Source organism: Danio rerio, chromosome 5 (assembly GCF_052040795.2).
Source record: "Danio rerio strain M-AB ecotype USA chromosome 5, GRCz13ab, whole genome shotgun sequence".
NCBI lineage: Eukaryota > Metazoa > Chordata > Actinopteri > Cypriniformes > Danionidae > Danio > Danio rerio.
In genome coordinates this window covers 15,166,409-15,191,502 of record NC_141025.1, presented here as the reverse complement: position 1 = coordinate 15,191,502, position 25,094 = coordinate 15,166,409, and the positions used below count along the sequence as shown (strand labels likewise).

General features: G+C 40.1%; 1 protein-coding gene and 2 long non-coding RNA genes across 8 annotated transcripts in view; 1 reads left to right on the top strand and 2 right to left on the bottom strand.

Moving 5' to 3' along the window:
- Positions 1 to 25,094, top strand: part of tet3 (tet methylcytosine dioxygenase 3) — a 67,232-nt gene that overhangs the window by 29,558 nt on the left and 12,580 nt on the right. For 3 of the 4 annotated variants that reach the window (NM_001327945.1, NM_001327946.1, XM_087251136.1), the window contains 3 exons: positions 328 to 384; positions 20,129 to 23,027; positions 24,443 to 24,533. In NM_001327945.1, coding sequence (NP_001314874.1) covers positions 328 to 384; positions 20,129 to 23,027; positions 24,443 to 24,533 — 3,047 coding nt within the window. Of the gene's footprint in view, positions 1 to 327; positions 385 to 17,022; positions 17,333 to 20,128; positions 23,028 to 24,442; positions 24,534 to 25,094 lie in introns of those variants that run through there. The other variant, XM_087251135.1, reaches the window with a different exon arrangement.
- LOC141385774 (uncharacterized) lies at positions 39 to 5,518 on the bottom strand. Of its 3 annotated transcripts, none has more exons than XR_015491014.1 (3): positions 5,223 to 5,518; positions 4,731 to 5,060; positions 39 to 3,622 (listed from the first exon to the last, which is right to left on the bottom strand). It is a non-coding gene; the product is annotated as an uncharacterized LOC141385774 (long non-coding RNA). The 3 variants fall into 3 exon arrangements; XR_015491015.1 differs by having other exon boundaries at positions 326 to 3,616; positions 4,731 to 5,074; positions 5,228 to 5,516; XR_015491013.1 differs by having other exon boundaries at positions 384 to 3,616; positions 5,223 to 5,516.
- Positions 13,433 to 16,799, bottom strand: LOC147843891 (uncharacterized). Its single transcript, XR_015491017.1, has 3 exons — positions 15,826 to 16,799; positions 14,096 to 15,726; positions 13,433 to 13,601 (listed from the first exon to the last, which is right to left on the bottom strand). It is a non-coding gene; the product is annotated as an uncharacterized LOC147843891 (long non-coding RNA).

Genomic DNA, 25,094 nt, shown 5'->3' with positions numbered 1-25,094 from the left:
GGACTCTGAACGGCACGGGTTTATAGGAAATATATGGCTCAGAAACAACTAGCTCACAGTTAAATGTCTTTTTATTCCATGCAGGTGTGCTTTCCATCAACAATGGCTGTAATCTATTAATACAAATGCCAGTGTTCGAGCAAATATTTAACTTGTTCTGTTTTATGCATTAAAACCAGCCCTGTCATAATTAAAACATGTATGACTCAAGGTTGATTTCTGTTTTGTTGATTTATTTTGGATCATTTGAATAGTTATATTCATTATTGATTCTTCTTAACCGATTATCCTTCTTTCTTTTTTTTCCCTCCATGATTGTCCTGGAAGGTGGAATATTTTGAAGACAAAAATACCCAGCCTGTAATCCCAAACCTGGCTAAAGAGGTGAGCTAAATAAAGTCTTGCTATGTGTCTTGTTATGTCAACTGTATATGATCTTGCTTCCTGATGTGTTGATCATGGGTATGAATCAGAAACAGTAACATTTTGAGCTGCATTTGATGATTTGTGTATTTTGCGTGACTCAACAGGCCCAATGCGTGCCCAGATGTAGTTCGGCTTGAAGCGACAGCTGCGTTCAGGCATCCACCTGTGTGCTGCAGGTGTGACTTTGGTGTTTGTGGCCTCGGTTTCTGATCCTAGTGCTGCGCCGTGGTCCGTTTGGCAGCAGTGTGTTTTTAGTGTGTCTTCTAAAGGCAGAGCGCAGCGAGAGGATGGTTGCGAGGACTAGGCCCGGGTTTAAAGAGACCCGGGCTTTGCGCTCATTGGATGAGACGTAGGCGTGAGCTTCGCCTGGCATAGAGAGGAGAGGCGGAGGAGGTGGCCTCCTTCTCTCTCACACTTTCTCTTTCTCGCTTAGTCTGTCAGTCTGTCTGTCTTCCTTTTTCTCTGCGCTCAAGCCAGGGAGCAGAGAAAAGAGTGGCAGGCGGGACTGCCAAAAGTTTCCAGTCATCTGAGGTAAAGGGAGTAAAAGTTAGTGGGTCACGAACGCATGCGCAGTGACGTTGCTGGTATTTGTGTGTGTCCATGTGAGCGAGCACGTGGCCAAGTGTTTATGGACTAGAGTATCATCAGAGAGACTTGACGAGCCTTGAGCGTGAGAGTTTGCAGTGAATGATACTCAGCGAATATGCGAAATTAGATGTTGGAGTAGAGCACCGGTGGTGTCAGCGCTTCTTTGTGCACTCAGACCACACCATGGCAGGTTTAACTTCAGCTTCGTTGTTAGCTAAATTAATCTAGATTGAATAATCTGTGCTAGTTAATTTGGAACAGGCTGTGTGGGTTCGTATGATCTTTTGACACTAAATCCACACACACACTCATCAAGTCTTACATAACCTCACACGGATGTATTCTGTTAAAGAATGGCTAAATTTTGCTCGCCTGAAAGTATTGTCTGTAAATTTAGCTTGTGCGGCTTACTAGTCGCCCAACAAACCCCCATCTGCCATGCTTTGCTGTTGTCCGACCACAAATTGCCAATTTTCCGTGAGAAGATGGCTTGCTTCACATGCTGATTTGCTCTCAAAATACTTTGTATTAGGATGACCGGATTGGCATTGCCAAGCTTTCTGCTGTGATGTGACACTCACCATGCGATGACTTTAAGTTCTGTTGTTGTATAATTACTCAGCTCTACCCAGAAATTGTTGAGTAGTACTTCAAAGCAGACTTGAAGAGCAGTCATTTCTCTGTAGTGTGTCTTTCCTTTGGCTTGGCTTCCATTTGACGTAATGTACTGTAGTTGTGGTGGGAACAATCATAACATGAGAACCTCTGCTTGTAAAAGCTGTATTGTTTGATTGGTTGGATAAATCTATGTCATCAACCTAGTCTAGTCATTTAACAGGCTCCAAAATTTGCATGGGAGTCGGTACCACATTAAAGTGCTCATGGAAAGTCTGTAGTAATGGTTTGTTTCGAAGTGTGCGGAATCCCCTGACTTGACAGGAAAGGGTTAATTGTGACCTAGATTTTTGTGGCAACAGTTAGTGGCAGATGACATCACAGCTGTAATTATAGTCCAGACCCGCCCATGCGGCTGCTCACGTGATGTGGTGTTTGTGTGTATGTATATGTGAACGTGTGCCTCTGAGGGGAAATGGTTTGTGAGCTTGAGCTTTAAAGGTGAAGCAAAAGACAGGAAGCCTTGTTTTAATTTCAACGTGCTACTGAATTACTGTTACAAAATTAGTACTTCCAAAACAGACGAGTTGTGATTTATGTTATGACTTACACTGAAGTTGACTTTTGAGAAAACAGGATGGTAAAATTGCTGTAAACGTGTTTTTTTTTATTAGCTTAGAGGCTGTAGTCTCTCACCACATGACCAGTTTCTTGAAAAAAATAAATGATTGAACTGTATTCAAAGCACAGTTTGTGTAACATTGTTAGGTCTGGTTTTTTCCTTGTCTGCCCACCGTCCTAAACAAATATTCCAAAGTCCAGTGGGTGAACTTGAAAAGATTCTCTTCAGTAGTACATGCTAGGACTAGAAAAACATGATTCATTTAACTAAACTGGTATTTACAAAACCAGTTTGTTGAGTTCAACTATTTTCAGTTCTCAACTTTTTCATTGTTTTGGTGTTTTTGAGCAGTAACTGGGTCATTTGAGATCTGCTGTACCTTTTGAAGTTTGTAACATTTAAGCATGTTCATGCTTGCTCTTTATATGCTTTTTTTCTAACTGTTTTCAGAGGTCTTCTGCATGGCTTTACATCCATTCAAGGTCTAAAAAACCTGTGACTGGATTAATTCTGCGCAATATATAATTTCAGCATCGATATCGAAGTGTTTGCATTCGCAATAGTCACATCACAGTATCCGCAATGTTGAAGTGGGATTAGGGCTGGGCGATATGGCAAAATGCAATCATGACAATTTTTTTTCATATTGATCGATAAAGATATATATTCAGATATAAGTTGTTGCTTCCAGATTTACAAGAGTACCCCAACAATGACCAAAGCCACAAAAATTAGAGCGTCCATTAAATGGCTTAACATTTTTTTTGGATGATAATTTTTAGGTGGCCAAAAATTTGGTACATCACTAATATTAACACACTTCTTGATTCCCATTTTTGCACATTTCGGCAGTGTGAGTTGCTCTTAGATGAATATAGAGTAATAAAAAGTCCAAAAATAAATAAAATACGGTTTATCGGTGAGATTGTAGTTGATCAGCAATGAAGACTGTTCTGTGTTATTTTACATCACATTTGATTATTCAATTACTGTACATGAATGTCTGATTAGTACTTTTCGACTCTTAGAGCCATAAAGCACTACTTACTTCACTTTTGCGTTTGCTCTATCTTGAATATTTTCACTTGCAATTTGTTTGATTCACTTCGCTTTAAAATTTCCCAATCAATCTACATTAATGATAGAGCTATTCAAGCCATCTGCTGAAATCATACGCATATCACAAAATATATGGCAGACAAATAAAATATCGCAATGTCAGATTCCAATTTCCATTTCCAATATCGCGCAGCCATAATGGATCACAAAAACCACATGATCTTTGCTTAATTATATTTATTATGCCAAAAATCATTAGAATATTGTATAAATATTACAAAAATATAGCCCTGCAGCACAAGATACCTTAACCTCATCAAACATTTAAAATTTAAAGTTTAAATATACAGTTGAAGTCAGAATTATTAGCCCCCTTCGATTTTCTTTCTTCTTTTTCAAATATTTTCCAAATTATGTTTAATAGAGCTAGGACATTTTCACAGTATGTCTGATAATATTTTTTCTTCTGAAGAAAGTCTTATTTGTTTTATTTCGGCTAGAATAAAAGCAGTTTTGAATTTTTTATGAACCATTTTAGAGACAAAATTATTAGCCCCTTTAAGCTATATTTTTTTCTCGATAGTCTACAGAACAAACCATCGTTATACAATAACTTGCCTAATTACTCTAACCTGCCTAGTTAACCCTTATTAACCTAGTTAAGCCCTTAAATGTCACTTTAAGCTGTAGTGTCTTGAAAAATATGTAGTAAAATATTAAATTTTACAGACATCATGGTAAAGATAAAATAAATCAGTTATTAGAAATGAGTTATTAAAACTAATATGTTTAGAAATGTGCTAAAAAAAAATCTTCTCTCGGTTAAAGAGAAATTGGGGAAAAAATAAACAAGCGGTTTAATAATTTAGAGGGGCTAATAATTCTGACTTCAACTGTATATACACAGTTGAAGTCAGAATTATTAGCCCTCCCTGAATTATAAGCCCCCCTGTTTTTTTCCCCCAATTTCTGTTTAACGGTGGGCAGATTTTTTTTAGCACATTTCTAAACATATTAGTTTTAATAACTCATTTCTAATAACTGATTTATTTTATCTTTACCATGATGTGTGTAAATAACATTTTACTACATATCTTTCAAGACACTACAGCTTAAAGCGACATTTAAGGGCTTAACTAGGTTAATAAGGGTTAACTAGGCAGGTTAGAGTAATTAGGCAAGTTATTGTATAACGATGGTTTGTTGTGTAGATTATCGAGAAAAAAAAATGCTTAAAGGGGCTAATAGTTTTGTCCTTAAAATGGTGCTTAAAAAATTAAAATCTGCTTTTATTCTAGCCAAGATAAAACACACAAGACTTTCTCCAGAAGAAAAAATATAAAATTTCCTTGCTGTTAAACATCATTATGGAAATATTTAAAAAAGAAAACAAACATCAAAGGGGGCTAATAATTCTGACTTCAACTGTATATAATAAATGTAAAAAATAAATGAAAATAAGTTGCATTTCCGTCAAGTTTATAGAGTGGTTGACTGTAGTGTTGTAACCTAGTAACCAACAGTAAACAAGACAATAATGGAGAGCGCTGATTAGTCCACCCAGCTAATCATCACAAAGTTAAGCTCTGTACCTGTATGGGATGTGCTAAATAGGGCTGAACGATACTGGAAAAATCTGACATTGCGATTTTTTTTTTCTGCAATGAATATTGCGATATGAATACAGATTCATCAGATGCCTTCAATAAGTCTATATGGAAGGTGTTATTGACTCAGATTGATTGCTATGCTGGGGTCACCAATCTCGTTCCTGGAGGTCCGGTGCCCTGCAGGGTTTAGCTCCTACTTGCCTTAACAAACCTGCCTGGGTGTTTGAAGTATACCTAGTAAGACCTTCATTAGCTTGTTCAGGTGTGTTTGATTAGGGTTGGAGCTAAATTCTGCTGGACACCGGACCTCCAGGAACAAGTTTGATGATCCCTGCTATAGGGGATTGAATCATGCATGAATATAATAAACAAACTACAAGCAATGTTGCTTTACGGTTTCATCAAATAGTATTCAGCTACAGAAATGGGAAAAGTCGAATGAAAAATAACACTACATTGTCTTTATTTTATAAATAACAAATCAAATGTGGCTTTATTAAAGTTACAAATGGTACAGTTTCTTATACCTGAATGCTTTAAACTTGAAATGTTCATACAGTCGCAGACCTTAAAAACACAGGCAGATAAAGGCAGACTTAAAAAAAAAACTAAGGCTCCTGGCCAACCATAAACTCATCTCACATCCTGCAATGTGACTATTGCAGATGTGCACATTGTGATATCGATGCTGAAACGATACATTGTTGCGCCCTTGTAACAAAGCAATACAACCAAGCACAATAAAACAAAGTACTGTTTTGATGCAAGTATACTGTACCTTTTGAGGAAATCAGCCTACAAATGCCTTATATAGTTGTCTTACCATATTAACCTGGCATAGCAAAGTGTTTTAACTTAAAAAAGGCACACTTCAACAGACCATGCATCCTGTTTTGCATTTTTAAATGTCAAGTATAGCTGGTTTGTGGATGTGTTTGTGTGGTTTGTGTTTGTATTAGTACTAGACTCAGGAAGATCAGTTGAAAAGTATATTTACAATGAATGTATGCATGATTCTTCATAAAGGAGGGCCGCACGATATTGGAAAAATCTGATATTTTATTTTTCTGCGATATAAGTACAGGTAGAGGATGGCTTGAAAGTTCTCAGAGGAGTCTGACAGTATTCTGGTACAGAAATTAAATAGTCACAATGCAAAAAATAATGCTCGTCTTACTTTGTTTTGTCTTGTTTCTAGTCTAAATATAAAAAAATATATATAGTAAAAATATTGTTTAGTGTTCACTGTCTGAAGAAATAAGTGAAAATAACAATTATTTTGCGGGTTTTACGGGAATGATCTGCCAGCAGGGTAAGTGAAATAATCTTATTTTCGCTATGAAATGTAGATATTTGGACTAGAAACAAGACAAAAAATCAAATTAAGAAATATTTTTTTTACATAAATCATATCAATTTCATATAAGCACAGTGATTAAATACAATTCTGTAGCTCCTGGTCAACTATAATTTAGCCTGGACATTGCATATCTTTGCGATGTGACTATTGCGGATGCACACATTGCAATATCAATGCTGAAATGATGTATTGTGCAGCCCTAGTTTAGATGATCCTTAAGACACCTTCAACTATCTCGTTCAATGCCAGTAGGCTGAAAGCTGATACAGCAAATATAAACGTTTACAGATCTTTGTCTGTTTTTCTCTGTGTTGAATTATTATGAAGTCACTAAAACCTTGGGGAACACTTTAGGTCACAATTCAGAGTATTAACAAATCATTAACCAACACTACTAGTTATTAGTTAGTTAGTTAGTTAGTTAGTTAGTTAGTTAGTTAGTTAGTTAGTTAGTTAGTTAGTTAGTTAGTTAGTTAGTTAGTTAGTTAGTTAGTTAGAAGTTGGGTTTAGGTATTGGATAGGATCAGGGATGTAGAATTAGTTCATACTTTATAACTACTAATGAACAGTTAATATCTTAATAATAGAAAAGGTTATAAGCCAGTAGTTAATAGCATCAATTGTGACCTAAACTAAAGTGTTACCATAACCAATATAACCTGTATAGTTAAAGACTGAACTGGCTCATTTTAATTTATGATAAAATAATCTCTCCGGTTAATATGCAGATAAATCTTTTGGAAACAATTCATAGGTGGGTTTGTCAGAAAAAAATATAAACATGACTCTATGGTGATTTCATCACTTGTTTTGTTTGTACATCATCTGGAAACCTCGATTTATCCAGCAGCAAACCTGCAGAGAGAAAATCCATTTCTGAAAGATAATGAAAGATTGGTGGAGTGTTCAAGAAAACAGTCATTTCTTTCGGTCACACTTGTGGCAAAGAAATAACTTTTCTACTAAAATGCTAGTTGTTATACAGGGTTAGGAAGTAGTGCATGATGTGAGATAATTGCTTGGTGATCTAATACTTTCTTTAGCTGAAATAAATAAGCTCTCTTTCGGAGTCCTTGCACCCAGTGTGTTTCAGTCTGTTGCCTGGTAAAGCCAATTTGAGATGCATTCACATGCTTTGCGCTTGACTTTGGCTTGTGGCACTACCTCCCCTGTGAAATAGATGACTGCACTACTGCAGTTAATGAAAAATGAATGGACAGGATGTACTGTGGCACGTCAGCTGAGAACTAGCTCAATAATGGTGTATTATCTCTCTCTGTTCATCTTGCCTCTTAGCCTCAATAATTTGTGTTTTCACTTACATGGAAATGAATATAGAGACCAAAAGCATATCAGTGTTTTGGGTCCTCTAATTACATTTTCAGACGTGATTGTGTATAGTAAAGCAAGGAAGCATGTTTTTTTTTTTTTTTCTTTAAATTGCTATATTGTTGCATGTCTGCAAAAATTATTAGCCCTCCTGTACAATTTGTTTTCTTTTTCAAATATTTTTAGCGATGTTTAAAAGAGCAAGGAAATGTTCACAGTATTTCCTATGAACTTGTTTCTAGAGAGTCTAATTTCTAACTATATATATGCAGATACAAATACACCGGCCACTTTATTAGGTACATCTTACTAGTACCGGGTTCGATCCCCTTTGCCTTCAGAACTGCCTAATCCTTCATGGCATGGATTCAACAAGGTACTGGGAATATTCCCCAGAGATTTTGATCCATATTGACATGAGGGCATCACGCAGTTGCTGCAGATTTATCGGCTGTACACCCATGATGCCAATCTCCCGTTCCACCATATCCCAAAGGTGCTCTATTGGATTGAGATATGGTGACTGTGGAGACCATTTAAGCACAGTAAAATCATTGTCATGTTCAAGAAACCAGTCTGAGATGATTCAAACTTTATGACATGGCGCGTTATTCTGCTGTAAGTAACCATCAGAAGATGGGTACACTGTGGTCATAAAGGGATGGACATGGTTAGCAACAATACTCAGGTAGGCTGTGGCGTGGAAACGATGCTCAATTGGTATTAATGGGCCCAAAGTGTGCCAAGAAAATATCCCCCACACCATAACACCACCATCACAAGCCTAAACCGTTGATACAAGGCAGGATGGATCCATGCTTTCATGTTGTTGACACCAAATTCTGACGCTACCATACAAATGTCGCAGCAGAAATGTAGACTCATCAGACCAGGCAACGTTTTTCCAATCTTTTATTGTCCAATTTTGGTGAGCCTTTGCACCTCACGGTTTGGCGTGTTGTGCACTCAGAGATGCTCTTCTGCATACCTTAGTTGTAACAAGTGGTTATTTGAGTCACTGCTGCCTTTCTATTAGCTAGAGCCAGTCTGGCCATTCTCCTTTGACCCGCTCCCACAGAACTGCCGCTCGCTGGATATTTTATCTTTTTCGGATCATTCTCTGTAAACCCTAGAGATGGTTGTGCATGGAAATGCTAGTAGATCAGCGGTTTCTGAAATACTCAGAACAGCCCGTCAGGCACCAACAACCACATTATTAGTCACTTAAATCACCTTTCTTCCCCATTCTGATGATCGGTTTGAACTGCAGCAGCTCATCTTGACCGTGTCTACATGCATTTAGCTGCTGCCATGTGATTGGCTGATTAGATATTTGCGTTAACGAGCTGTTGGACAGGTGTACCTAATAAAGTGGCCGGTTAGTGTAAACACACATTTGTTATTTGGCCACCCCTGCACTTGACATTTAATATACAGTTTCATCTAAATTTTAGTGCAAATGCATGAAAGAAGATTGGCTGTTGGTGTGTTTACTCATTGGATTGCAACTGTTTGTAAAAGAAAGACATGCATACAGTGCTGCAGTGTACTTTGTACCATTTTAAAAGAGACCCTGGCCCTTTAAGAGCAGCTACGCCTGACTTGAACATATGGGGAGCTAATCTTAGCCTTACTCCTGAGAGAAACAAGGCTGGCAACCAGCCACTGTGCAGAACTGGAGAGAATGTATCCTCTCTTTCTCTCTCTCTCTCTCTCTCTCTCTCTCTCTGATGGCTTCTTTTGTCATAGAAGTTATACAGAATAAGGTTTTTGGGTTATCAGTGGCAGTTTTCTCACCAGTTTTGAGATTTGTACATCAATATTTTAAGGATTATTTGCCATATAACCAAACAAAACAGGCTAATGTATCAGGTTTCTTCCAGTTTTGAAAAGGATCTGTATGGTGTCATTCATTTACTCTTTTAACACGATTGTCTTTCAATTCTCTGTCCTTTTTCTCTTTCAAGGCTTCATCTCTTTACCAGTCGGCTATTTTTTGCTAACCTCTCTCGTATCCCCCTTGTCAAATTTCATCAGCTCTTTTTTTCTCCTTCTCCAAAACTTCTTGCACAAAGACCACTCTTTAGGTTGTGTTATTCCTCCGTCTCATACCTCCTCCTTTCCCACCATCTTATTGAGTGATGAGGGTCGCTCCTCCCTTCCCTTCCCCCTCTTTCCTTATGTCTTTTCTGCTTTGCTTCCCCTCACTTTCTCTCTCTCTCTCTGTCTCTTTCCCTCTTTCCCTTGGTCTGTCTCTCCCTTTCCCTTTGTGAGTGTTGCTGGGTTAAAATGAGGAGGGGGCTCTCAGCTGAGTTGTGCGTGGTGACTTGCATGTGCCATGTGTCAGGCAAGGACAAATTATGACACGCACACACAGACATTTGCACTCGAAATCCTACACCAGACACACAGACCTACACACATTGCCATAAAGTAAGAAGCATTAGTTGAGGTGACTCTAAAAATAAGCTGCAAGCTAAAGTAAGGGGACCAGGTTTGGAGGGGGAAAGGTTGTAAGTAAAATGTGGCATAAGAAAGGGAGATTGTTAAACTAGAGATATGAGGATTACAGAGAAAATGGGTGAGACTGGATGTCTTGATAGTCTCAATGACTGTCTGCGCCATTCATGATGTGCCCCAGACCTAATGCACTCAGTGACCCTGGCTTATTTGCATCGCTGTGTGTGTTCGAGTGCGCGCGTGTGCCCTTACACGCAGCCGTATACACTTCTTAGAAAGCAAGTTTGAGGTTTAGCCTGTAGTTGGGCCCCTAGTTCAGAGGACGCTTGTTTTATCTGTACATGTGAAAGTGTTTCGGCTCTGGACTGAAGGGAGAGGTTTTGTAAACAGATATAGAGAATGAAAGGGAGGGAGGGAGAGAGAGATAAAAATGGAGTGTGGACTGACTTGTAATAGGAAGAAAGACAGCTGTGTGTAAGTTCTGGCTAGTGCTATTCCAAGTGCTGTGGTCATAGAACGTGGTCAAGAATGTAAAACAAATGACTTGTGAAATATCTCATATTGCTGAAAAGATATTGTGTCTTTAATGTTTGTTATTAAACTTCCTTTAATTAAAAATGTTTAACACAAGTAGGAAGCTGTTCTAAGGAGTAAATATTACACGACCTAACTAAAGTATTGTTGCCTATCCAAGTTTTAGGGTCAACAAATAATAACTTGACTTCTAGTTGATCATTTGGTATCAGAAGTGGCTTATATGAAAGGCAAAGGCCTCTAGACTACGCTAATTTTACCAAAATAAATCAGGTTTTGAATTTTAATTATTTAATTAGGACAGTGAGTTCTGACTTTGCTTAGACAAAAGTCTTGTCTCTTAATAGAAATAATGTACAGTATAGAATATAAAGTCATGCAGCAGTTGAAAAATAATATTGAGCTTGGAGGACTGCATCCATACATCTCTGCAATGACTCATATGACTTATTAACCCGCTTGTTAAGTGGTGACGTGTTTGTGACGTATGTATACTGTTTCCGGGTCCAAGCCGCCATTCATTTGAGTGGAGAAATCATTCGTTTATGATCGCGTTTTATTCCTATCACACATTAAAGATAATTTTACATAAAGTCATTGTGTACATAACAATCTCTGGGCTTGCTGCATAACAAATACCAAAATTTTAAAAATTTATAAAACAATGAATCACTTTCTGGCCATCGGATATTAGGCATGGACATATATATTGCGATCGTGACTTTCGAAAGTATTAAATCGCTTTGTAAACGTTTATTATTACCATTTCATGAATCTCCACATTCAGTTTAATAGAACGCTTGGACCTGGAAGCCGCTCCGCGTGACGTCACACTTAACAAGCGGATAGTCATCTGTAATGGCAAAGAAAGCGTTCTTGCAGGACCCCAGAGTTCATCAAGATTCTTTGGATTCATCTTCAATGCCTCCTCCATCTTACCCCAGACATGCTCAATAATGTTCATGTCTGGTCACTGGGCTGGCCAATCCTGGAGCACTTTGACCTTCTTTGCTTTCAGGAACTTTGATGTGGAGGCTGAAGTATGAGAAGGAGCGCTATCCTGCTGAAGAATTTGCCCTCTCCTGTGGTTTGTAATGTAATGGGCAGCACAAATGTCTTGATACCTCAGGCTGTTGATGTTTCCATCCACTCTGCAGATCTCTTGCACGTCCCCATACTGAATGTACCCCCAAACCTTGATTGTTCCTTCACCAAACTTGACTGATTTCTGTGAGAATGTTGGGTCCATGTGGGTTCCAATAGGTCTTCTGCTGTATTTGTGATGATTTGGATGCAGTTCAACAGATGATTCATCAGAAAAATCTACCTTCTGACACTTTTCAAAATGATCACCTAGAAGTCAAGTGATAAATAAGTGATATATATGATATATATATGATATGATATATATATATATATATATATATATATATATATATATATATATATATATATATATATATATATATATATATATATAAAGTCTTAATAGTTTAATAGTTTTTTTGGGGAGAACCACAAACATTGCTGCTGCATTAAACGAACACAAGAGCATGTTAAATCCAAATCCTGAACTGAAGACTTTTCAAACAAGCAGAACTCTTCTTAGAGCTGGCCTCCAATCCAAACTGAGAAAAAGCCTTAGTAAGTGAAATTACTGGTCACTGTTGAAATTATTAGTCACTCTGGTTGAGGTCCATGATCATATTTGAAATGAGTGAAGGCACATAAAGCCAACTTGGATTTTTAAAAAACTGTTTGAACAAAACAAAAGTGTCTGATTGTGAAAAACTTGAGAAGATTTGCAAGGCTTGTCATGGCAAACCTAAAAAATATCAGGCTATACAGTAGGTCTAATTGTGTCATGAAATTAAGTTTTTCCTTTCTAATAAATCATTTTTTTTTGCTCCATCATTATGGGGTGCAGATTGAGGCTTCATGTATGAAAAACATTAAAGCTGTTTAATATGCAGATTTTATGAGTTATTTAAAACTCTGGAATTTTTCATCTAGTCATAGTTTTACCTTGGATTAGTTATTTCTTTAGTCTTTGTGCATTCACTTTAGCTGTTTCTGTTTAGCTTTCTGTTTTTGTGTGGGTGTTTTTTTTTTTTTTTTTTTTTTTGTGGATGTTTGAGAATTGAGATGAGCAACCGATGAATCATTCAACACTGATTAACTAGAAGAAGATACAAAAATCTAATCGGTGACAGTTTTTCTCAGAATTTGCTAACCTGAGAAGTAATATTCTATTAATGGGAGTTACTAATTAAACATTAGTGTTGTTTAAATATTGTTGGTAAGGAAGCAGAAAACATCGTTTATTATATATGCCTGAACCTGAAGATTGCATTTAGTTTTTCAGTTCCTGAGACAGAACGATCATGAAAAAAGTCACATAAAATATTGAGGTGGTGTGTCATCTGTCAAATAACCAAGTACCTTTTCATTCATTCATTCATTCATTCATTTTCCTTGAGCTTAGTCCCATTATTCATCAGGGCTCACCACAACGGAATAAACCACCAACTTATCCAGCATATCTTTTACAAAGCAGGTGCCCGTCCAGCTGCATCCCAGTACTGGGAAACACACACTCGTTCACACACATACACTACGGCCAATTTAGTTTTGTCAATTCACCTATAGCGCATGTCTTTGGATGGTGGGAGAAACCGGACCACCATGAGAACACATGCAGACTCCATAAATGCCAACTGGGTCTTGAACTAGCAACCTTCTTGTTGTGAGGTGACAGTGCTAATCACTGAGCTACTGTGTCACGCAGTATCATTTCAGTTAGATTAAATCATTTGCATGGCATCCTAAAAAGATTTATCATTTTTTAATTACAAGTGGAATTAACAAGTTAACAAGTGGCCCTTCCCCTAACACTTGGTTGTAAGGGCCAATGGGAAGGGGTAGGGGTACAAAAATAGAATTGGGATTGGGCCTAAAATACATATAAATACATAAATACCACTTAATATAATCATTGCTATTGTAACGGAGGCCAGTTAGTAAGTGCTGTGCAGGTAAACCTCACTCCTCTGACCTCTAAAGGTGCTCTAGTGACAGACGCTAGAGGCCATGGTCTTTAGCCTCCTTGTTAGAGAACCCGACTCCCATGCGGAAGGTCGCTTGTTCGAAACCAGCTCGGAGCGGGTTGGGTGGTGTAGAGCCGGCGGGGTTACATTGGTGCCGTGACCCGGATGGGAGTGAGGTTTAGGGGGGTGAGTGTAACGGAGGCCAGTTAGTAAGTGCTGTGCAGGTAAACCTCACTCCTCTGACCTCTAAAGGTGCTCTAGTGACAGACGCTAGAGGCCATGGTCTTTAGCCTCCTTGTTAGAGCAACTGACTCCCATGCGGAAGGTCGTCGGTTCGATACCAGCTCGGAGCGAGTTGGGTGGCATAGGACCGGCGGGGTTACAATGGTCCCGTGATCGTGACTTTGGAAGCCGCGTGCAGAGGAAATCGAGTAATAACCGTTACACTATCAAGAAGTAAAGACACTTACAATCAGCATAACAAGTTTCTGATGACAATCTTTAAGACTGGAATATTATATGGAATGCAAACTTGTAACTATTACCGGTCAATATTGTCCAAAACCTGATCAGTAAATTACTATATACTTTGCATTTCACTAGTCCCAGTTGTGTGACAATCACACAGTGGCTGCCCATGGTTTTTACAGGGGAAGTGTCTCAGCTAGTTACATCTGCCTCGCATCAAATTTCAATTTCTGTTCCTGTCTAGCAGTAGTAGGTCAACAACTCGGATTTCTCAAGCATGACCTTGCATGTCTTATAAGCGTGGTTTTATAGTGCAACAAATCTAATGAGTTATAACATGATTAGAAGAGCATTTAGTGTTCACCTTTGGGGTGTTGTTCAAATGCTAAATCTTTCCATCACAGAAGTCTTTCTGAGACATGTTTAGTTTCACATCCCCTGTTTTTTTAGTGTTTTGTGACATTGATGATGCCTGTGACTCCATTGGTTAAAATGTCTGAGAATTAAGAGAAAAGACACAAGACATCTCAGGAATTATCTGTAATCTGGAAGCAAAGATACCCCTGTTCATATAGGTGAATCAAGGTTTTCCTATATGGCTTGGTAGGGCTGATTATATATGCCAGGTATGTATACATTTTGTCTTACAGTATTAGCAACTACCTAGTGTCGTTTTTTTAAAGGTACAACATTCCTAAAATATTCAATTCTGTCGTTTTTTTTAAAATTATTAATTCATTGGGAATGATTGTGGTCTATTGCTTCTGAGCTGTGGTAATTAAAGAAGTTTAATGTCACCATGTGAACAAAAGAGGGCTGGTGGTATTGCTTTATTGTAACTGGCGTTGTGTCAGCTCCGCATTGCTGCATATTTTGTTAGCACCCTGGTTTCCCTCGTCTGAGCTTTTATGTGCCGTAACTTGCAACAGACGGGTGAGGTAACTGCAGGGCACAAGAACTGCTGCATCACGCTCAAATGAGTGAGGGACCACACTTCAGTGCCATTGCGAATGTGTGTAAGGGGAGGCACATCCACAATATGTGTTATGACACATCTGCCCGGCCCTCTATCGCCAACCGAGAGCATTAAATGACTGTGGTGACGTAACTGCAACGTCATAACGGTTTCCACTCTCCATTCTTCCTCGCTCTCATTCACTCGTTTCTCCGCCAGTGACAGTGCACTTTACCTCGCTGCTCAGGCTTTGGTTCTGTGTGTTTAGTCCATGGGGTTGCCTTGCCTTCACTGTGTTGACGGTGGCGATCCAACTGGCAGGACTCAACAGAGAGAGCGAGCGGGAGAGAAAAACACTGATCAGACGGAAAGACGACAAGAGTCGCGAAGATGGCAAGAGGTTATGCGGGTTTATACAAATTGCGCATTATGCAGTCTGCGATCACATCCTCATAATGCTAAAATGATTCTACAGAGGGGCTTTCCAGCAACTATCAAAGAAGATTGCCATCGCACTTACTGAACAGGGCAAGTACAAAAATAAGCTCATTGAGAAAAGGGAGAGGTAGAGATAGAAAAGATGGCAACAAAAGAGCGAGTATGCGAGACCCAGCTGAGAAGCTTCGAAGAGATGGGTTGGCATTAAATAAAGTCTTTAAGCAGGAAAGAAAGCAGAGAAATGCCAAAGCAGAAAATGATTAGGACTACGAGAACGCTCACCAATTTGTCCTTCAAACTGAACAGTTGCTTACCATCGTTGTCTCTGTCTTCTGCTATCTCCTACCCCGGAATCCCTCACGCAAACATCGGATCTTCTGTATCAATGCACAACCACCTTGGTGCTCTGTTTCGCTTGCGAACAGAACAAATGTCATCGACAATTCAGACTAGTTAAACAGCCAAAAAAAGCATGTGCATAAATGCACGTGTTGTTTTATTTGCAGTATTTTCACTTCAAACTTAGTGCTTCCTTTCTCTCTGCGGTTCCTGTTAACCTCGCTGTACCTTGTGGTTGCTTCTTAGAGTTGCTGTGCTTTCCCCCTCACATCCTGTGTTCCTCGGATTCGAGACTCTTTTGCCTCTGCTTGACATAAGCACACCGTCTCTACAAGCACACCCATGTATATTCTTCATATTTAACATTGACGACTGCCATTCCTTTCAAAGTGTCTAGATTCGGTTAGGTGTTAGCACATGTGCATGCCGTGCCTGTAAGAATCTTCTCCTAGCTATCATCTGTTCAAAATCAGAATGTTATGATGTTTACAAGGTTAAATGCACAGCAAAGAGCCCAACACCATCCAAAAAACAAAACAAAAAAAAACGCATCAATGACATGAGCATACATCGGAGCCAGTCATTTCCATTTCCTTGTCTTTTTTGTGTTATTCTTGTTATCACACAGCAGCTGCCATTTAGTGTGTCAATAGATGACTGCATTTACTGCTGCAGCCTCCATCTTATGGAGTGTCTCAGAATTCAGAGCCCAAACTGAACATCAAAACGTGACACCAAGCCCTTCTAAAATAACAAACAGCTGAGCGTTTTTGTTTTGAATGGATCTATGCTGTGTTATGAGCCATAGATCTTTGTTTATACAGTCCTTTATTTAGCGCAGTAGCCAGCCAGTCTGCCAGTTGCACTCTCTCTCTCGATGCTTTGCAGCGGCTGTATTTCCTGTGCGCTCCACCATTCCATCGTACGTGCCCAGTGTGGCTCAGATAATGGCCTCTCTCACTCTGCACACACAGAAAAAAAGGAGGGGGAGGAGAAAAATGAAGGGAGGGAGAAAAATAGGGAGGGGGAGGGAGTAAGCGAGCGAGAGAAAGAGGGGGGGGGGCCTGTAAGCAGACGGCGAATGCGAAAAGCAGAAAGAAAAAGAAGAATATAGAAAAAGGGAAGGGAGGAGCAGAGAGACATAATGAAAGAGGGAGAAAGAGAGAAACGACAGTGGCGATAGGAAGAGAAACAGAGTGAGCGCGTGGGGGAGGTGTGTATGACAGAGTGTGTGCGTGCGTGCGTGAGTGTGTGTGCGTCCGTCCGTGTGCCGCACTGCCTGGCTGCTTTAGAAGAGAGGGAGAAAGAGAGAGAGAGAGAAAGAAAGAGACGAGAAAGGAACCCATAGTGGATTTTTTTCACAGGCTGTCTTCTTTTTTTATTATTAGGCACTTTTTTGTAAACGCTGTATTCCATGCACTTTCCTGTCCACATTTCCCACCTTTGTCTCTTCAGCAACGTTATTGGGACAGCTAGACCACTGTGAGTAGACACGGTTCTGTTCATTCCTCTCTGTATGCATTGTATTTTGATGGTGATATATACAGGAGTACCCGGAGGGGGGGAGTTGCGTGTCTTACCATGTTCAGCTGTCTACTACTAAGCTTTTAACCCCATCTGCAGTTTCTGTTTTAATTGCTTTGGGCTGTCAACCTCTGAGAAGTCGGTTAATTGTGTATCATTTCTGAGGCATAGTAGATCACGCATACAGCCTGAGTTTAAAGGGCACCTCCTTATACTGAGTAAAACCGGTTTTACAGTCTATTCTGGTTGGGCGTGTTAATGTGTTGTAGTAGTAGTAGTAGTAGCTGTGTGTATGTAAGGAGAGGGGGAGAGTTTTGGCAGCAATGAAAACCCTGGCACGCCTCAGATAATTGCACGTGTTTCTGCTGTCAGACAGGTGTTTATTTGCAGGTGTAGAGGGTATATATATGTGTGTAACACTGATCTGATAGCTGTCTTGCATGGCACATGTGAGCTTTCAAAGGTTTGGAATGCAAACCTGTCTAGTGTTTTTTGCATGTGTTGGGCATTTTTCTGAACCCAGTGGTGACACTGAGACTGTATTGTGAAAGTTTTCTGCGTGACGGGGTGCACGTGAGTTTTTATTGCATCACCGAAAAGAGGAAAAAGGCTCCTGTTGTAACAATTGTGTGGTTCGGCTTTTTTGAAGAGTTGAAGTGTGACCGGTGTTGGCAAGTAGAGTGCAAGCTCGCATTCACTGTCTGACACATGTTTTGAAACATACACACACAATTAGTCTGCTCTGTGGCTGGCACACACCCCCATTGGGGGTCTAACCAGACACCAACACAGAGGATGAATTCAAAGTGTTTGAACAATTTGCCTATTAGTATTGAACTTATTCTGCGATGCAGAAGTTCGCTCGTTTTTACGATTGTTTCAGAACTTTCGATTCAGTTGCTTATAAGAGAAATGAACAATAAATGGTGGAAAACGGGCAAACTACTTACTCTACAGTGTGCTAATGGCTATGCAGTAGAATACAATAAGAAAATATCAACATCAAGCAGCATTCGAGCTGTTTTCAACATCTAGAAATCAATGGAAGTGAGTGACAGCAGAAGTCTCGTTCCAAAAAGATTCCAATGGCTGTGCCCGCTCGCACGTGAAGAATAAGGTCAATAACCCATCAGAGAGCCTATCCCAATGAAGGGACAATAACAGTCATTTAGTTCCAATGCATTTGAGTTAGTTGGGTGCTCTTCAACATGCACATCTTGTCTTGGGTGTCTTAACAACTTTGGGTTTATGCAGAACAGTTCTTATACTACACTACCTGACAAAAGTCTCCACATCAAAGTTCCTGAAGGCAAAAAAGGTCAAGGTGCGCCAGAATCGGCTAGCCCGGTCACCATGAACATAATTGAGTATGTCTGGGGTAAGATGAAGGAAGAAGCATTGAAGATGAATCCAAAGAATTTTGAGGTACTCTGAAAGTCCTGCAAGAAAGCTTTCTTTGCCATTCCAGATGACTTTATTAATAAGTTATTTGAGTCATTGCTGAGATGTATGGATGCAGTCCTCCAAGCTCATAGGAGTCATTCACAATATTAATTCTTTTTCCACTGCACCATGACTCTTTATTCTATACTGTACATTGTTTCTGTCAAGTGACAAGACTTTTGTCTAAGCAAAGTCAGACCTTAATGTCCTAATTAAATAATTAAAATTCAACCCCTGATCATCTTTTATTTTGGTAAAATAAGCGTAATCTAGAGGCTTCATATAGGCCACTTCTGATACCAAATGATCAACTAGAAGTTATTATTTGTTGTTCCTAAAACTTGGATAGACAACAAGACTTATGTAAGGTATTGTATGTTCTAATATTGTCGACGCTTTGCTACTGCTTAAATATCTGAGTAGATTTGAGCTATGCATACTACTTTTAAATGAGTGATTTCCTCATATATGGCAAACATGATGAAACCACAAGGTCCTCTTTTGTAAGATATGGCCTTATCATGGACACAGCCTTGTATTTGTCTTGTGAAGAGCATAGAGGTTTTTATCCACTCTTGGCAGAGAAGATCAATAAAAACAAGCAACTTTCAATTACATAAGCTAATGGTTATATATATATATATATATTTATGTTACAGATACATCATTGTATATGTCAAAAAGATTCATGTAGATATTAAACTTTCACACTAATCTGGTACCTGTTCACAGTTTCTTGAACAATCATCTCTTCAACTCTTTCACATAAAAAAGAACTGGATTTCAAAGAACAGCCAAAATGATTTTTGAAAACTGGGAACCAGGAAGTGATTCTTAGTATGTTTGCTTTTGAATTGTGAGCTGTATTATAATTGTAAATATGGGTTTGTATTTGCATGAGACAGTTGAACTGGTTCCAATTTGTTCTCCATTGTGCTCTTGAAAAATATACAGGTATGTTGTCATCATGGGATGTTTTTGCTTGAGTGGACAGAGTGAAATTAAGCAGAATATATGATGACTTAAGATTTCTCCATCAGCCAAAGTATAAAGTTTTCCAAAATTCGCATTGACCTTAGTTAGTAGAGGTCAACAGCATGTCTTTGTTTCTGTAGAAAATTTTATAACAATATTTGTTTGAATTAGCCTGTAATTAATGCATTATTATAGTATTTGTCCATTATTTTTGTATGGTGTAATAAATGCATCACATCACAGCTAGAAATATAATGACTGAAATCTTGCATTTACACTGTAACTTTGCCAAACTACTGTGAAGTAATTTGTATGTTTTCTTCTGCTCTTCTACAGACTGTTTCTGTGGTGGGTTCAGTGGATGGCCCCAGAGGAAAAGGCCAGATGGAAATTGGGTCCCATGAACGCCTGGAAGAAGGCTTATTAAACCAGGAACTCTCTAATGGGCTTAGCAAACATGCATCTAATGAAGAAAATGTTTGTGATAATGAAGACAGAGATGCAACCAAGGAGCAACACCAGCATAACTTTCATGAGGGGGCTGGAAGTATTTCCCAGACACCAGGCTGGGTCCTTGAGCATACTGGGAAGTTGTCAAATCCTGAATCTCAACAAGGTGTTTGGAGTGGTCAAAATGCCAGCACAACAGTAAATGATGTGGATATGGAGGATGCACAAACTCTGGTGGCCTTTTCTGTTGGCTCACTGCCACCTTACACCAACCACCAACCTTCACCGACCCCTACAGCTCAGCTGTATGAAAGATTCAATCAGGAAATGTCCAATGGAGGTGAGGAGGCCAAAAAGAAAGGTGTTGATGGTGCGTTTTGCCCCCCTGAAGATCTAAACACTCTGCAGGCAGCACTGAGCAAGGCCCGTCATGGCCACAAGCCACCTAATTGTGATTGTGATGGCCCAGACTGCCCTGATTACCTGGAGTGGCTAGAGAAGCAAATTAAATTGGTGACTAACTGTCAGAATAAAACTTCCTGTAATCTTTCGGGTACGGCTCAACAGCCACTTGAACAGCATCATTATTCCCAATCCCAACCTCAACAATGTGGAGGTAAACCATTGTGTGTGCAAGACACAAATCCACAGCCCCTTGTTAACAAGCCTTCTACTCCTAGACCCTTTGGCCCACCAGCACCTATTCCCTGCTCCCCTAGTGTTCTGTCCATAGCCAAGGAAAGAAATGTTAGTTTGCAAACAGCCATTGCAATTGAGGCTCTGACCCAGTTGTCTGCCACTGTCCCACAAACTGTTGTACCTCCTGGTGAGTCTTCACTTGCAAATCACCATCAGCATCTGCCAACCTCCTACCACCAGAACATGCCACAAGTTGTTTCTTCATCACCTGGTCCTCTGTTGTCCTCCTCTGCCACCTCTGCTATTCCACAGTCAAATCATTACCCTCAACAAGAGCTTACAACATGGGAGCAACAGAGACCTCAGTCTAAGGGTGAGGCCCCTACAGCAAACATTTTTCCTAGCTCCTCTCATTATTCTTCCTCATACCCATCTTCCAAGCCCCCATTTACAAATATGCACGCATCAAGCCCCAATCCTCGACCTCAGCAGTGGAACCAGGGCACAGCTAGTAGCTGTGAGAAAAACTCCCCTCGCAATGCATGGATGATGGCAAACACAGACTCTAAACAACATTTTGCAAAGCCATCCCATGAGAGCAGTGACCCAGTGTCTGAGCTGAAGCAACTTCTTGGAGACACCGGTGGAAAGCACCCGTTCAAGTTCCCATTCCCTCACCCCAGCTTACAGGATGTTCATAAGGGCAGCTTTACTGGGATGCCTCACATAAAGCAGGAGGTGGAAACAAAAGAATACCTGGGATCAGAATGCTCAGTCATGGGCCAGGAAGGGATGCTAAATGGCCAGCAGCAGTTTCAGGGTCAGCAGTTATCCTCCACCATTAGGCACTCAACTCAGGCAGCACTACAGCAGCACCTTCATCATAAACGTAATCTCTTCTCTAATTCCCCAACATATGGTCCATTAGCCCACATGGCTTGTCAGGACCTTCGTAAATGGTGGCCTCAGACTATTCCAGAGAATCTCATTAACATCAAACAGGAACACAAGGAACCTAAAAAGAAAAAGGGTGCTCAAAGTTCTCATCTAAAGCAGCCAGCTGGTGGGCCTTTTGGTCCACTGGGCACACCTCTTCCAAAACCCAAACCGATTGTTATCAAGAAGCATAAACAAAAAGCTTCCCAGCCAACTTTTCTACCACAGATCCAGATTACAATATCAAAACCACCTCTCATTTCTCCAGGTTATGCACCATCCCGAGCTCAGCTTGTTCCATCTTTGCCAGGCATGGAAGCTGGGCTTCCCCCCACTCAGGTGGCTGAGAGCCACCCAGCTCCAGCTCAATCTCAGGAATCCATTATAAATTGCAGTAGTGCACCCATCTCTGAAAATAGTCATTCTTCTACTAACCCTGTGTCAGTCCTAGCACCATCAACCCAGAAGGTAATAGCATGCCCAGGCTCAGCTGGATCAAATGACAGCATCCCAACAACCAGTATCACACCTCAAACATCTACAACACAGCCATCTCCTTCTCTGGCTGGCCTCAGTAACCTAGATCCAAAATTTGAAGAGCTGATTCGGCAGTTTGAGGAGGAGTTTGGGGACACTGCAGCTTCTGCAGCCGAGACCCCAGAGAATGGCCCTGTTCAACCAGTGGTGACCGAGTCGCACCCAAACTCAGGACAATTGAGACCCGAGTCACCATCCCTAAAGCAGCCAAACAACTGCCCTCCTGTTCCCACAAATGAGTCTGAGCCCATGAACGAAGGTCAAAAGGACATACCTGAAAGACAGAAGGAAAAAACACCATTGCCACCTGAGGAGCTCTGTACTGTCAAACAGGAAAGTGAGGAATGTGCATTGGATGTGAAACCTTCAGGGGAGCTCCTGTCTGAATTTCTGAAGCAACAGAACCCCTTCGTTGCACCTTTTTCTCCTCCAAATAAACGTATGAAGATTGAATCATCCAATGGTGTGACCGTGCTCTCCACAACTGCATGTTTCTCTGCAGACAGAGAGGGTGATGATTTCAATACTCCCACCAAGGATATCTTTCCCTCCTCACCTTCACTTAAAGGTTTTCTTGAGTCACCATTGCGCTACCTGGACACTCCCACCAAGAACCTGCTTGATACACCTGGGAAAGATGTTCAACCTGATTTTCCAATCTGTGATTGCGTAGGTAAGTGAGATAATACAAAACAGCAAAATACAATATCATTAACACTAGCAAATACAGAAATAAGGCAACCTGACATTGAGATTTTGTAGCAATATCACACAGCACACCACCTGACATCCCTTAACATTCTACTAATTAGACAATTAGAACGCCTTTATTTATTAGCCAACAATTTTAGTATAGACTCCATACAAGGCTCCAATGTTTCTCTTTGATCTCATAATTTCTGCATCAGCAGATTTCACAGGGTAGTGTTGGGCCATGTCTGAGAATGCATGTTCTACAGGGGGCCTGTGCATTGCTCTGTAGCCCGTTCTCTGTGTCTTGCGGAGGAACAATTGTTTGGAAGAAAGGGGCCCATTGTAGTTCTTTGGGCTAGTGCAGTGCAACAACTTCTGTCTATATTCAGGCTCTTGGCACAGTGAGTACAGAGGCAGTCACAATAAAGAGAGGCTGCTCATATATCATATGCTATACTGTGGCCAGACATCAAAGAAGGGAGGGAATAGGGAGGACAGGGTGAGAAGGGATGGACTGCAACCTTTCGGCTCAGCCCTCATAGCTCTTATTTTGTTATTTTAGAGGTTGTGAAGTGTGAGAAACAGTTACATTGTATGATTGCATTGTAACCTTGTTAGAAGGTGTTCTAATAAGGTGTCCTCTATTTGTCCTCCAGCTAGTAATCTGGAAAAGTCAGGGTTTTTTTTGGCAAATATGAAATAAAATAAAAAAAGTATAGAAATAAGTGTTCATTGAAGTGTAGTAAACTGCCAAACACTTGTTGGAGCTTGACTGGTACTAAGAAAAATGGACAAAAGAAGGAAGGGTTCCATAGTCAATCCTTATATCAGGGGTGTCCAAACTCTGTCCTGGAGGGCCAGTGTCCTGCAGATTTTAGCTCCAACTTGCTTCAACACACCTGCAAGGAGGTTTCTAGAATGCCTAGTAAGAGCTTGATTAGCTAGCCCAGGTGTGTCTGATTGGGGTTGGAACTAAACTTTGCAGGACACCAGGCCTCCACGACAGAGTCTGGACATCCCTGCCTTATATAATTCTGTCAATGCCACAGGGAACACCCGGTGTCGTTTGATAGTCTCTATGTGGTCATAATGTTAGTATAGGTGGATAGCAGCTAGTAGATGATTATTTTTTAGACTTGTGTAGGAAGTTCCCACGAAGAATTTCCTTACTTCAGTCATGCTTATATCCCTAAATACACCCTGAGCAGAATGTGACCTTAGATTGCCTCTTTTACAGAACAGCTCTTCGTACATTTCTTTTTTTTTTTGGTAGCCCACACACGACTGATTCATACTATCAATCATTACACATCAGCAGTCTAAATTAGCCCATTATTGTATAAGAGTGTGTCAATGCTTTAACCTGCATTCTTTTTTTCTCTCTGACTCCCTTAGACCAAGTCCTTGAAAAGGATGAAGGTCCATATTACAATCATTTGGGATCTGGACGAGATATACCTTCAGTCAGACAACTGATGGAAGATAGGTGAGATGCCAAGCAGATTTCAAAATAATAATTGACTCAAATTGCAATTCATAATGGCGACATGATGGCTCAGTGATTAGCACTGTTACCTCATAGCAAAAAGGTTGCTGGTTCGTAATCCCGGCTGGGTCAGTTGGCATTTCTGGGTGAGTTAGCATGTTTACCCCGTGTTTGTGTGGGTTTTAACTGGGTGCTACGGTTTCCTCCACAGTCCAAAAACGTGCACTAGAGGTGAATTGAATAAACAAAATTGACCATAGTGTGTGAGTGTATATGGGTGTTTCCCAGTACAGGGTTCCAGGTGGATAAGTTGGCGGTTTATTCCGCTGTGGTGACCCCTGATGAATTAAGGGACTAAGCTGGAGGAAAACAAATGAATGCAATCCATAATGACCTCCTTCGACAATTTTTGTTGTGAACATTTCAACCTACAACACATGAAAGGTTAATGTGGGAACATACAGTACATTACAATCCTACTCTGAAAGGGTTTATTTTTGGGAAGTCAGAAAATAACTCAATGCTTCTTGCTTTCTTTAAAAACAATATCATTACCTGGAG